Below are 13,903 nucleotides of genomic sequence, written 5' to 3' on the forward strand. Positions count from 1 at the left end.
GGTTAAAACTAAAATACTTCTGGACATTTATTTTTCAAGATGTAGTCAATTCTATTATAACCTCTTCAACTTCTGTGCACTTTGAGAATTAACTGCATACATGCAAAATATATTTCAAAGTATTCAACAACCAATACTGTTTCCATCATCTTAATGAACAGTAATTTTTAGCATAAGTTTGTTAAACTTAAATACCCTACTAGAGTCTCCCATTCCAAGCAAATATGGAAACTTTAAAAATTACTGTTCAAGTTTGTATCTCTGAAGAAACACGTATAGAAGGTGCTTTGGGTTCTCTTTTTGGTGGGTACTTTAAGAGACGATAGTTAAATTATTAATCCGAGGTTCAATGAATGGTCAAAACCCCTGGAAAGAATACGTAAAAATTTCAGACAGCGGTAGCCTAGTGCAAACAGCACTAAATTTGAAGCCTAACGATCCGTACACATGGTCACTGGTTTTGTGAGACTGTTCATATCACTTAATTTGTTTTTAGAGCTCAAACACGAAACTCCATTCTACATGTTTCATAATTTCTTGTCTCAGTTTTTTTTCTACACATTATTTTTCTTGTATTCAACAACTTATTGAGAACCTACTAAGTGCCAGGAAGTACACTAGGAACATTTTGTTATTCTAATGAGGAACTGAAGACATTATAATAGAAACATAACCTTTTTGTTTGGAAAGTTTTAGTATCAAGTAAATGAAGTTACATATCCCATTGAATTAAAAAATATATAAGGCCTAGAAATAGCTACCAAACTTAAAGTTCAAATGTAAGAGGATATCAACTGAGGCTCACAAGGGAAAAACGGTGGACTATATATTTGCTAACTAGATATTTTGAATCACTTCTGTTTACAGTACCATGCAACTCAGGAGGAAAATATACTTGAAACAATTAAGTGAAAAACACTTAAACTTATGTAGAAATAACCGGGAAATGAAATGACAGAATCAAGAAGCCATACTCTTTCTCATAGGTTGCTTGTCTTCTTTTTTTCTCTGCACTAAACCTATGAAAAGTCTACTTTGAGGGGAAAATAACCGAAAGAAATGTCAAGCGAAGTACAAGAACAAGCAATGACAGACACATATCACACACTATGAAAAAAGTTATGAAATGTAAACACAGATGGGGTTTTAATGAAACAACATTCAGAAATTAATCTAGAAGCTTTATTAACACAGCAAATCTGTCCTACCAACTTAATCTGGTCAATCCTTTCAATATAACAGTTATGAAACAAGCATATTCTTCAGCAGGGTTCTCATAAAAAATTCCAGAGATTTTAAAGGAAAGCCTAACAACTAGAATTTTCTCGTTAAAATGTGAGTTAAATTTAAAGATGTCGTATGGAATGCAGCAGCAATCAATACTGGGAAGCAAAATGTATATAGAAAAATAAAAAATATATACACAGATTTAACGCAGACACGAGTATGACTAAATATCGACAGGCTCAAAATACTTTATAAGGATTATGTGTCAACATAAGCCTTTAACAATACGCTCTCTTAAAGCCAAAATGTTTTAAGATTTAGAACCAGAGAACAGGCAGTCTGGAGGGGAAATCATTTTTTTCCAGCATCTTCTAATTAAGTCTGTCTCCCACAATTATAAAAACTTTTGTAGGTTGGTCTAAACCGTGAGCTGCCTGGAGAAAGCAGAAGGGAGGTATCCTGAATGAAAGCCAAACCATCTACATAAATTAATGTCTTCCCTTGACTAGAAAGCATTTCAGGGTAAAAAGCATGTACGAATTCCGCCGTAATATGAAAAGGGGTTGGAGGGCAGGGAATGAAATAGAGAGCGGGGGCACTAAAACATGTTTAGTTAACAGCGCTCAGAAGTCTCCACACAACCCGTATTCCCCTCTATCTCACTCAGACCAGACTATTCTCTCCTCCTACGAAGGCTTAGGGGTCAGAGAGAGATGTGGGGTCAAAGTGGCTTCCCCGACAGGTCCCCTCCCTAAGTTTCCCCTCGGCTAAGCCCAGATCTCCGCTCTGAACCGACCTAAGAGCTGGTCCAGGGCTGGGAGCCCGGTTGATACCAGCAGCTGTCCATTCCGCACCGACGGTCGCGTGCCCGCAATGGACACCAGTCGAGGGCCGCTGTCGTTGGTCCCGCTGGCTCTAGGACCCCTCCTCTGGAAACTGGTGACGTTGCTCTTGCTGGCTGTCGCCACTGCAGACCCAGTACTCCCGGCAGAACTGCCGCAGGTTGCCACTGCCGCCATCTTAGAGCCTCCAGTGTTAACCCAATAGGAACTCTGGGAACGCAAACACCCGGCCTATCAGAACCAGTTCAAACTCCCGCCTCCTCGCCCCAACCGCGGCTCTCGTAACCAATAGGACTGAGACGTCCCTTCCGAGCCAACCAATCGGAAGGCGTATTGCTGAAACGTGCGCCCTACGTAAGGACGGTCGACTTCGGCGGGGCCCAGGTGAGAAAGGCCCACCTGTGTCCTGGTTGAGGGTCTCCAGGGTTCTTTGGGGCCCGAGGTAGGTACTATCACGTAACGTTCTTCTCCTTTTGAGTGCCTTCATTCACATTGAGTTAAAGAAAAGGTTGGTGAACCGATAAACCCTTAGGGCTTATCAAGCAATTGCTAGTAGCTTGCACCTTTCTCCGCTGTGTGTGAGGATAGACTTTTTGCCAGCTCATTTATCTTCTGATTTCTGACAGAAAATTAACTCCGCCTTCCCCACGATGTCTTTTTCTTAATTTTGTGTTATATGGAAAGGATGGGATCTCTTACCTTAATGAGTTGGTTGCTGAGCGTCTGGGCTTCGTTAGTGCCTAGTGGTAGGTGGTTTGGATTTAAACCTTAGAGCGAAAACTCGAACTTTGAGGCTATCTGGTTTTCCTGTGTCTGACAAAATATAGCTCTCTGACAAGTTCCGATAAGAAGCTTTTGTTAATTTTAATTAGTGTTTCTGGAAGTCTTGGATGTCTTTCCTAAGCGGTGTAAATGACAAGTGTTACTCTGACAACATTGTTCACACATTTAATTGTCGTTTGCTGTTAAAGCAGCTGCAAATAACAGAAAATACTTAGGGTTTCTTTCCCCCAAAAAACTGCTAGGAAGAATTAGAAGTATATCTACTTTATTTTATGAACCCTGACTCGACAGTTTATTACTAAAATACGAATTTTATGTGTGGAAAAAAACATGTATTTTGAGTTGTATTTTTGTATTTTATTTTTGTCTCAAAACTGAGCAGAGACAGTGGGTAAGTGATGTTTAAAGGCAATTATGATTGACAAATGTCTAAATTAAAAAGGACTCCCAAATCATTACTGCACTGCTGAGTTATTGACTTTGACAGTGATCTGTGATACCTTTTAATTAGAGCCAAACCTCATTGAAATTCTTGACATCGAATTGTTTTAAATCTCACTGACCTGTTGAAATTTTTGGGCTGATTCTGTTTGATAAATTGAAATTAGTATTGCTAAATAGTGACTGGAGTTTTTCATTTGGGGAGGATTTTTGTTTGTTTGCTTGTTTTTTAGAATCATGTTTAGGAAAAAACCCTGTTTCACAATATATCAACTGGAAAGCTTTGCTCAAGGTTGCTTTCATATCAAATCTTTAAGTTACTCAATAAATAGCTGTTGAGCGATTACTGTCTGTTTGGATTTAATCTTGTCATTTTAGACCTATGGTAATAAAAATGGTCTCATCTGGAGGAGATAAAATTAACACATGGAAAACAACATAGTACTTAAAATGAACACATTAAATAGTATGTGCCAATTTTATCCTGTAGTAAATAAGCACTAGGAAGACCAAAACAAAAAGTGACAAAGCAGTCTAATATCAGATAGAAACTTCTTGAATATTTTTTTCTTCAACTTTTATTTTAGGTTCTGGGCTTCATGTGCAGGTTTGTTACATAGGTAAACATGTGCTGGGGTGGTTTGCTGCACAGATCAACCCACCACGTAGGTATTAAGCCCAGCATCCATTAGCTATTCTTCCTAATGCTCTCTGTTCCCCTACCCCTACAAATATTTTTGATGCTGTGAACTTTTTGAAATGCTACATATAATTATTATTTTTTGACAGATGGCATTGTTTTATGTACCTCATGATGCTATGAAGTGTATGTACATTCCGGAATGGTTACATCTAGCTAATTAGCAATGCATTACCTCACATAGTTATCATTTTTGTGGTAGGAGTGCATAACATCTACACTCTTTACATTTTTTTAAAGAATACAATATATCATCATTAACTATAGTCAGCTTGCTATAAATTCATGTTATATAATAGATTTCTTGAAATTTATTCCTCCTATCTAACTGATATTATGTATCTTTGACCAAATTCTCTCCATCCCCCCACCAACCATCCTGGCCTCTGGTAAACACCATTATACTCTCTGTGTGATTAACTATTAGATTCCACCTATGAATAAGATCATGTGATATTTGTCTTTCTGTGTCTGGCTTATTTCACTTAACATAATGGTATAATTTGTTTTTATAGGCTTCTATTATTACATATTCCCTTGTTTCCTAATGTATTTACTTAACCCTTTAGTTTTCCCAAGATGATGATAGTGGTGCTTTGTTTGCCTCATTACTAGAACCGAAGAATTATTTTCCAACTTTGACTTGGACTATAATTCTGGAAAGATGCTCTATATACACACCAGAGTATTCATGAAATTAGGATATATATCTGGTATAACACTATCATAGGATAAATATGCTTTTTTTTTTTTTTTCTGAGACAGTCTCGGTGTGTTGCCCGGGCTGGAGCGCAGTGGCGTGATCTCTGCTCACTGCAAGCTCTGCCTTCCTGGGTTCACACCATTCTCCTGCCTCAGCCTCCCGAGTAGCTGGGACTACAGGTGCCCACCACCACACCCTGCTGATTTTTTGTATTTTTAGTAAAGATGGGGTTTCACCATGTTAGCCAGGATGGTCTCAATCTCCTGACCTCGTGATCCGCCCTTCTCGGCCTCCCAAAGTGCTGGGATTACAGGTGTGAGCCACCGTGCCGGCCAAATATGGGTTTTTTGTTTGTTTGTTTTTTGTTTTGTTTTTAGACGGAGTCTCGCTCTGTTGCCAGGCTGGAGTGCAGTGGCATGATCTGGGTTTACTGCAACCTCTGCCTCCTAGATTCAAATGATCCTCCTGCCTCAGCCTCCCGAGTAGTTGGGACTACAGGCATGCACCACCATGCCCAGCTAATTTTTGTATTTTGAGTAGAGACGGGCTTTCACCATGTTGGCCAGGATGGTCTCGATCTCTTGACCTTGTGATCTACCCGCCTCGGCTTCCCAAAGTGTTGGGATTACAGGCGTAAGCCACCATGCCCAGACACTTTTTTTTTTTTTTTAACAAAGATAAAATCTTTGCTCCCAAATAATTTCAAATTCTTGAACTTACCAGTAAATAGCAGAGTTGAATATAAAACGTGAGAATAAATAAAGTATTCATGGAAAGGAAGATTTAAAAGTTATTTGTTGGCTGGGCGCAGTGACTGACGCCTGTAATCCCAGCACTATGGGAGGCCGAGGCGTGCAGATCACGAGGTCAGGAGATCGAGACCATCCTGGCTAACATGGTGAAACTCTGTCTCTACTAAAAAATACAAAAAAATTAGCCGGGCATGGTGGCGGGCGCCTGTGGTCCGAGCTGCTCAGGAGGCTGAGGCAGGAGAATGGGGTGAACCCGGGAGGTGGAGCTTGCAGTGAGCCGAGATCGCGCCACTGCACTCCAGCCTGGGCGACACAACGAGACTCTGCCTCAAAAAAAAAAAATGTTATATGTTTAGGTGGGTTCTTAATTAATTCTTTATGAAGGACATACTAAATTCTAGGAAGTGCACCAGAGCTCAGGTTACAAGAGAAAAAAAATACTGTCTCGGTACTCTTTGAGCTCACAGTTGGGGAAGATAGGTGAGTAAATAGGTTAATAAAGTACAGTTGATCCTTGAACAATGTGGGGATCAGGGGTGTCGACCCCCACACCCGTTGAAAACACACATATAACTTTCGACCCCTCCCAAACTTAACTGCTAATAGTCTACTTTTGACTACTGGATGCTGTACCAATAACATCTGTGGATTAACACATAATTTGTATATGTATTATGTACTGCATTCTTTCCATTAAGTAAGCTAGAGAAAATGTTAATCAAATCATAGGAAGAAAATATATTTGCCATGCATTAAGTGGAAGTGGATCATTATACAGGTCTTCGTTCTTATTTTCTTCATGTTGAGTAGTCTGAGCAGAAGGAGGAAGAGGAGGGGTTGGTCTTGTAGTCTCAAGGGTGCCAGAGACGGAAAAGGTAGGAGGGGAGGAAGGAGAGGTAGACGCAGTCAATATAGCTTTATGGAAATACATACTAATTTGTCTGTTTTGCTTTTTCAACTCTCTAAAAATGTTTTTGTACAGTACCAATTCTTCTTCCACTGTTTGCTTTAGTTTTAGTATCTGTGTTATAGTAGGGGTCCATGTCAGAGGAAGTCACAGCAGTATTGAATAACTGGAAGACTTCTGCCAGATTGCCTAATGTCAGTTTGTTTTCTGGCACTGCTGCTTCTACTTCTTTCTCATCATCTGGCTCTGGTTTGGAAGCATTCATCTCCATCAAGTCATCTTCTGTTAATGCCTCTGGTGTGGTGTCTGTTAGCTCTTGAATTTCTCCAAGATCCCTATCTTAAACAACTATTCCCTCCCGACGTTTTTTTTTATTTTTTCCATGTCTACAATGTTTCCCATAACTTCCTTGATTGACTTGTAAATCCTGCAGGAAACCACTTTGAGATACACCAGAAAACGTATAATGAACATGGTAGGCAACCAGCACCTTCTGATACAAGTTGACACCTCTCCAGTTGTTTTTTCAGTGGCTTCCCTAGCCCTGGATTCCGTATCACTATTGTGTCTGTGCAGGTAAAGTATATAGCAGAGATACTGTGAAGGTTCACTACTGGGCCTGCAGGTATTCTGGCAGCATGACTGAAGGAATGAATACTAAGGTCATGTCTACACAGAGGGAGTTCCTCAACCTCCAGTAATTCCTTTTTTGCCTCCTTCCTGTCATTGTACTCACAAAGAGAAACTATAGTCCTGAGTTGCAGCACCACAGATTTCTTTTACCTGTTTTTCTACTTCTCTGCTTTTATTATACTCTCTACTTCTGTGAGATCAACTATTAGATTCCATTAGATCCACTATTAGATTCCGTGTTTGACTTCTTTTGCTTAACATTATTTTTGTGAAATGATCCTTCTTAATGTGTATCATTGTGGCTGATCTATTCTTATTGCTGCATAGTATTATATAAATGTATTATAATTTATTATGTGTTCTACTGTTAAAACAGATTTGGATACTTTCCCATTTGTGGTCATTTCTTCAATGCAATAGTACCAGTTTATACTCTTACCAGTAGTATTTGGGAATTGTTGTTACTTCTCATCCTTACCAACACAATATTTTTCTTCTTTTACTTCAGCTATTCTCAGAGGGTTGTGGTATGGCATTGTCATCTGGATTTGAACTGATGAAGCTGAGCACCCATTTATATGCTTATTGGCCATTTGGGTAACCTCTTTTGTGAAAGGGTCTATCCATGTTTTTTAATTTTACAAATTTGGATTGTCTGCCTCTCTCCCATGGATTTGTAGGAGTTCTTTTATATTTTGGATAAGAGTTCGTTTCCAAATAAATTCATTACAAATACCTTTTATCAGTCTGTAGCTTGCCTTTTCATTTTTTTATCTTTTGATTTCAGTCAAAACATACTCTGACTTAACAATTTTTTCTTTGTGGCTAGTGCTTTATGGCTATGTTTGCCTACTCCAAAATTTCGAAGATGATCTCCATGTTTTTTTTCCTAAAATCCATGATATTTTACTTTTAAATATTTATGTCTATACTTTGTTGGAATTGACTTTTTTGTGTCTGGTGTGAGGCAGCGGTAAAGATGCGTTTGTTTTCCCTGTATTGGTATCCTATTGACCTAGCACCATTTATTGAAAAAATGATTCTTTCCTTGCTATATCGCGTCATCACTTTTTTAATAAATAAAGTCACACATAAATTAGACAGATTTCTTTCTGGACTTTCCATTGGTTAGTGTGTGTCTTCAGGTTCTTCAGGAGGCTGACTTTCTTTCTGTCTGAATTTCAGCCACACTGTACTGTGGGGACCTCAAGTTAAATCAGTAAAAATGGGAAACTCACCCTGTGGCAATTCCTTCTTACCTAAGTTGACTACCCAGCAAAATCTGTTTGCTTCTATTAAATCTGTAGAGCCTTCACATAATTGATTTTTGTGTTTTGTTCAGAGTTTATAGTTGTTGTCTATGGTAGGACTGGTCTGTCATAAGCTTACTTTGCCATACTGGAATGAGCTCTTACTATCCTTTTGTGACTGTAGTGATTTCTTCTTTTATTTATTGCCGATAAATAAATATCAGCAATTGACAATGAGTTTCTTTTCCTTTTTTTCTTCATTGTTAATTTTGCTAGGGATTTTTCACTTAATCTTTAAAAAAAAAACTCAAATTTGGCTTTATTGGTTTTTCTTAGTCTTTCTACTTTCTGTTTAATCGATTACTATTTATCATTTGTTTCCTTCTACATTCCTTCATTTTGATTTGCTAAGGTTTTGTTTGTTCCTCCTTCTTATACCGAAAGCTTAATTTATTGATTTTCTGCCATTTCTAGTATACCGTATGTAGTTAAGAGTGTGCGCTAGCTGCACCTATAACTTATGGCATTTTATGTTTTCATCATTTATTTCAAAATATTTACTACTTTTTGTTTTGATTTTCTCTTTGGTCCGTGGATTATTTAGGACACTTTTGAAAGTACTGAAATACTGAATTATATTGGATGCTAGGAAAGCAGGAGTAAGCTGGGACTGACCAGGGCAAATGAGTACTTATATTCATCATAATTTTAGTGGATTTTAAAGTATAAATGGAAAACTGGGGTATTTAAATTAAAACTTAAAAAGCCATTGCATAGTCATGTGTTAGAATGTGCAGTGTAATAGGGTAAATGTGTCCAAGGGTTTTAGTTCAAGGAGATTTGTCAAGTAAATCTGTCTACAAGAAATAATAAAGGCAAACAAAATGTTTTTAATGGTCAACACAAAAACATTAAAATTTTTATCAAAAAAAGAAAAAGAAATTTCAGAGACTGGCCCAACATTTGTGTGTCATTCAGTCTGGGACTTTTCTTCATATTTGCGTGTAGCCAACACGAGGAATTAAATAACGGCTGACTGGTGTTCCTTTTACATGTCAACCAGAGTCTCATAGACGTAAAGCTACTGTGTTGATCAAAGCATGCGTGATGTTCTAATTATCGTGGACATTTCTGCTGAGATGTGATCAATTTCCCTTCGGTTTGAATAATTATGGAAGCCTGGGAGTAGGGCAAATATTTAAAACTATTCCATATGAAAAAAATCACATGTACTGATTTTGCCTGAAGGGTCCCACAGGCTCCTGAAGCTCCTCTCTAAAGAAATAAATAAATCCTGGACCAGTGGGTAGTGTTAGAGTGAAATTTATTATTTTGACTACTGTTTCTCAGTTTAAGAGTCTGGATATGAAGTATGTTTTGATGAGTTTCTTGCAGGATAAAATGAAAGTTGGATATCCTAGCAAACATTATTTTCGTTAACTCAGAACCAAATTGGATCCATTTATTACATAATTTAAAAAATTACTAATGGCTCTTGTTCTATATAATTATTCTACCTCTTTTTGAATTCTGTTTTCTTAGGAAACTTTATTATTACTTTCAAATGTGATAGCATTCATTACGTTGTCAACCTTGAATTATAATCTCTTCCACATCTATGTTCAAATTTAGTGTCTCATTTGTAGTACTATATCTTTGAATTTTCTCTCAGTTCGGATTTTTTCTCTCTGACTTTGAAGGACTTTAAAAATATCTATTTCAGTGGTATTTTCATACAACAAGGTCTTCGATTTATGCATTAATTATTTTCATTTCTTTTTTTTTTTTTTTGAGACAGTCTTACTTTGTTGCCCAGGCTGGAGTGCAGTGGCATGATCTTGGCTCACTGTAACCTCTACCTCCCAGGTTCAAGTAATTCTCATGCCTCAGCCTCCCAAGTAGCTGGGATTACAAGCGTGTGTTACCATGCCCAGCTATTTATTTATTTATTTATTTATTAGTAGAGATGGAGTTTCACTGTTTTGGCCAGGCTGGGCTCAAACTCCTAGCCTCAAGTGATCCACCTGCCTCGGCCTCCCAAAGTGCTGGGATTACAGGCATGAGCCACCATACTCGGCCATTATTTTCATTTCTAAAACCCCTAATTTCTGTCTTTTTCTAAATGTATTTCTTCTTCCTGCTTCTCTGAGTGTCTTATTCCATTCTGTGCTGCTGTAACAGAATATCTGAGACTGGGTAATTTATAATGAACAGAAATTTATTGGCTCACAATTCAGGAAACTGGGAAGTCCAAGATTGAGGGGCTGGTATCTGGCGAGGGTGTCCTTGCTGTGTTATCACATAGTGGAGGTGCCCAAGAGAGAGCAAGGGTCAACTCTCAGCCTCAATCTCATTTATAATTTGCATTAATCCATTCATGAGGGTGGAGCCCTCAGACCTAAACACCTCCCATTTGGCCTCACCTCTCAACACTGTTGCACTGGGAATTAAATTTTCATCACATGCTTTTTGGGGGACACATTCAGACTGTAGCACTTAGGTATGTTTTTTCAGTGTAGCAATTGTTAAAGCAATAATTAAAATGCAGTTACAATAATCTATTGTAATACCCAGATGAGCCCTGTCCAGTAGAACCTCCTATGTTGATGGAAATGTTCTGTATCTACACTGTCCAGTACAATAGTCATTAAACACATATGATTATAGAGTACTTAAAATGTGACTGATATGACAGAGGAACTGAATTTTAATCTTATTTAATTTTAGTTTTTTTTTTTTTTGAGATGGAGTCTCGCTCTGTCGCCCAGGCTGGAGTGCAGTGGCACAATCTCGGCTCACTGCAAGCTCCGCCTCCCGGGTTCACGCCATTCTCCTGCCTCAGCCTCTCCGAGTAGCTGGGACTACAGGCGCCCGCCACCACGCCCGGCTAATTTTTTGTATTTTTAGTAGAGACGGGGTTTCACCGTGATCTCGATCTCCTGACCTCGTGATCTGCCCGCCTCGGCCTCCCAAAGTGCTGGGATTACAAGCGTGAGCCACTGCGCCGGGCCAATTTTAGTTATTTTGAGTTATTTATTTAAACAGCTGCATGTGGCTAGTTTGTACTATATTAAATCACACAGCTGTAGATCAAGCTTTGGCAACCTTTTTCTATAAAAGACCAAATAGTAAATATTTTAGGCCTTGTGGTTGTCGTCTCTGTTACAACTTTTCAACTCGCTGTGAGAGCACAAAAGCAGTGACAGATAACGTGTAAATGAATAAGCATGACTTTGTCCCAGTAAAACTTTATTTGCTAAAACAGTGTCTGCTGAATTTGACTCATGGGCCCTAGTTTGGCAACCTCTGCTCTAGGTTGAAAAAAAAAAGTGCCTACATCTTTATGTATTTTTATTTCATTTGCCCTGTGTTCTGAGTCCTTTGAACACCCTCTCTTTGGGCAGTGTGTGTGTGTGTGTGTGTGTGTGTGTGTATGGAACAGATTTTTGAAGGGGAGAGAGGAGTGTCTTTTCCTGAAAGTTTAGGAAGATTATACTCCTTTGGATTGTTCCTCTTCAACTTTTTCTCCACCTTTTCTATTTTTTGTGAATGGGAGAAAGTGGTGGCAGACAGGCATATATTTTATGTTTAAACTCTGTTCTTTTAATTCTGTGTCTCTTGTTTTACAGAGACATGGAATTTTTTTTCCTCCCTGAATTACCTCTGATTTCTCCAGGGTTGCTTATTCGGACTAATTATTTTCATTATGGACCTTCTTTCTCGTGCTCGTGGTTTCCTTAAATGTTGGCTGTTTATTCATGTTGATAAATAAAGGACCAGTGGAATAATATAGTAACTGGATTGAGTTTTCTCTTTCTTTGTTTTCCCATCAAATCTTTAGCCTAAATGGAAAAAAAAAGACTGACCAATTTTCTTGTGGGTTGGCAGGACTTAATTTATTGGTGTGCTTTGCTTTAATGTGCATAATCAAGGAGCAAGTACACAGACCAGTCGTTCTCTAATAGACAGATAGGGAGGCCCCTAACCTAGCTCTCCAACCTCCATACTTGGAAACCAAATTCTTAGGCAGATTATACTTTTTTTACTTATTTATTTATTTATTTATTTATTTAAGAAGTTAGCCTCCAGAACTGCTGATTTTAGCTCGGAACCCCTTTGGAGTCACAGGAAGAAGCGTCTCACCTTCCTGAAGCATTCTCGTGTTTGTGCTTGGCTAGGGGTGGGCATACATTTTCTGGGACCAGATGGTAAATATTTTAGGTTTTGCAGGTAATATGACCTCTTAACTCTGCCATGGGAAAGTAGCCAGAAATAACATTAACAAATGAGTATGGCTGTGTTTTAATAACACTTTGTGGACACTGAAATTTGAATTTCATGTAGTTTTCACATGTTATAAAAAATATGCTGCTGCTTTATTCTTTCAGCCATTTAAAAAATGCAAAAGCATGTGATGGGCTGGGAGATTTGCCCTGTGAACTATACTTTGCTAACCATGTCTGGACTGTCATTCGCTCCATTCTTTTCAACCTATCACTATGATTTTGTATGCCCGGTCTTCCAGAAATTCTTCAAAATCTCTAGTGTGCCTTTCACTCCTTTTCTCAGCGTTTATTTCTATTTATTTTTTAAAATGTACTGTCGTTTCAGTGTAGTGTTTTTTGTTTTGTTTTGTTTTTTGATACGGAGTCTCACTCTGTCTCCTAGGCTGGAGTACAATGACGTGATCTCAGCTCACTGCAAGCTCTGCTTCCCGGGTTCACCCCATTCTCCTGCCTCAGCCTCTTGAATAGCTGGGACTACAGGCGCCCGCCACCACGCCCAGCTAATTTTTTTGTATTTTTAGTAGAGACGGGGTTTCAGCATTTTAGCCAGGATGATCTCTGTCTCCTGACCTCGTGATCCACCCACCTTGGCCTTCCAAAGTACTGGGATTATGGTGTGAGCCACCTCGCCCAGCCCTCCTTGTAGTTTTTGAAGAGAGTAGCAGTAAATTTATCTGCAGTTTTGAACCAGAATCCCATTTAGGCATGATATTCGAATCAAAAGGCACATGGTAAAACTGAAATGTAAAGTATCTTCTTTAGTATCTTCTTCAGTATCTCCACTCCTCTATCCATGGATGTATTGGTGATTAATTGTATTAAGTAATGTTTTTGTTGAATGCCTATTATAGTCCCTATAATGTTGTGAATGCTTTATATATATTATTTAATCCTCACACATTTTATAGATGAGTGTGTTCAGAAGTTAATGGAGTCACATAAAGGGTAAGTAACTTGTTCTATCTAGGTCAGAAACCTTGTAAGTGGAAGATCTAGGATTCACAATAGAGCTAGGCTGACTATAGAATTCATACTCTTATCCACTATTTTCCACTTCAGTCCAAATACAGGCTTAGTTTCTTCCTCAAGGTAGCTTTTTATGTAGCCGATTTATGGATATTAGCATAAAACATGAAGCATATTTGCCCTGCTAAAATAGGTATATATTCAGAGTGATGAATATGGTGAGAAAAAGTGATGGGAAAGCAATTGAGATGGTAACTGAGACATAGGTAGCTGGGCGGTGAAAGATTTTGAGTTTCATAAGACTTGTTTTAATCCTGTCAAAAAAAAATTAGACCTCTTTGTTTCTCCAGGGCATAGAAATTTCGGTTTCAACCCAGATTAAAGAACTTTGTAACAGTGTTGTCCAGTGGTGA

At 38.4% G+C, this 13,903-nt stretch overlaps 2 protein-coding genes across 16 annotated transcripts in view; one reads left to right on the forward strand and one right to left on the reverse strand.

Moving 5' to 3' along the window:
- ELP4 (elongator acetyltransferase complex subunit 4) overlaps positions 1-2,330 on the reverse strand; it is a 252,778-nt gene extending 250,448 nt beyond the window's left edge. For 2 of the 8 annotated variants that reach the window (XM_063641876.1, XM_055282021.2), the window contains exon 1: positions 2,024-2,286. In XM_063641876.1, the coding sequence (XP_063497946.1) occupies positions 2,024-2,246 (223 nt within the window). In that variant the 5' untranslated portion in view covers positions 2,247-2,286. Of the gene's footprint in view, positions 1-2,023 lie in introns of all 8 variants that reach the window. The other 6 variants (XM_063641880.1, XM_063641879.1, XM_063641877.1 and 3 more) reach the window with 4 other exon arrangements.
- A 71-nt stretch (positions 2,331-2,401) lies between these two features.
- IMMP1L (inner mitochondrial membrane peptidase subunit 1) overlaps positions 2,402-13,903 on the forward strand; it is a 130,605-nt gene continuing 119,103 nt past the window's right edge. For 5 of the 8 annotated variants that reach the window (XR_010121494.1, XR_010121495.1, XR_008658402.2 and 2 more), the window contains exon 1: positions 2,491-2,511. The gene's annotated coding sequence lies outside the window, so the exon portion shown is untranslated. Of the gene's footprint in view, positions 2,512-13,903 lie in introns of all 8 variants that reach the window. The other 3 variants (XM_055282042.2, XM_055282044.2, XM_055282045.1) reach the window with 2 other exon arrangements.

Source organism: Symphalangus syndactylus, chromosome 6 (assembly GCF_028878055.3).
Source record: "Symphalangus syndactylus isolate Jambi chromosome 6, NHGRI_mSymSyn1-v2.1_pri, whole genome shotgun sequence".
In the NCBI taxonomy this organism is placed as follows: domain Eukaryota; kingdom Metazoa; phylum Chordata; class Mammalia; order Primates; family Hylobatidae; genus Symphalangus; species Symphalangus syndactylus.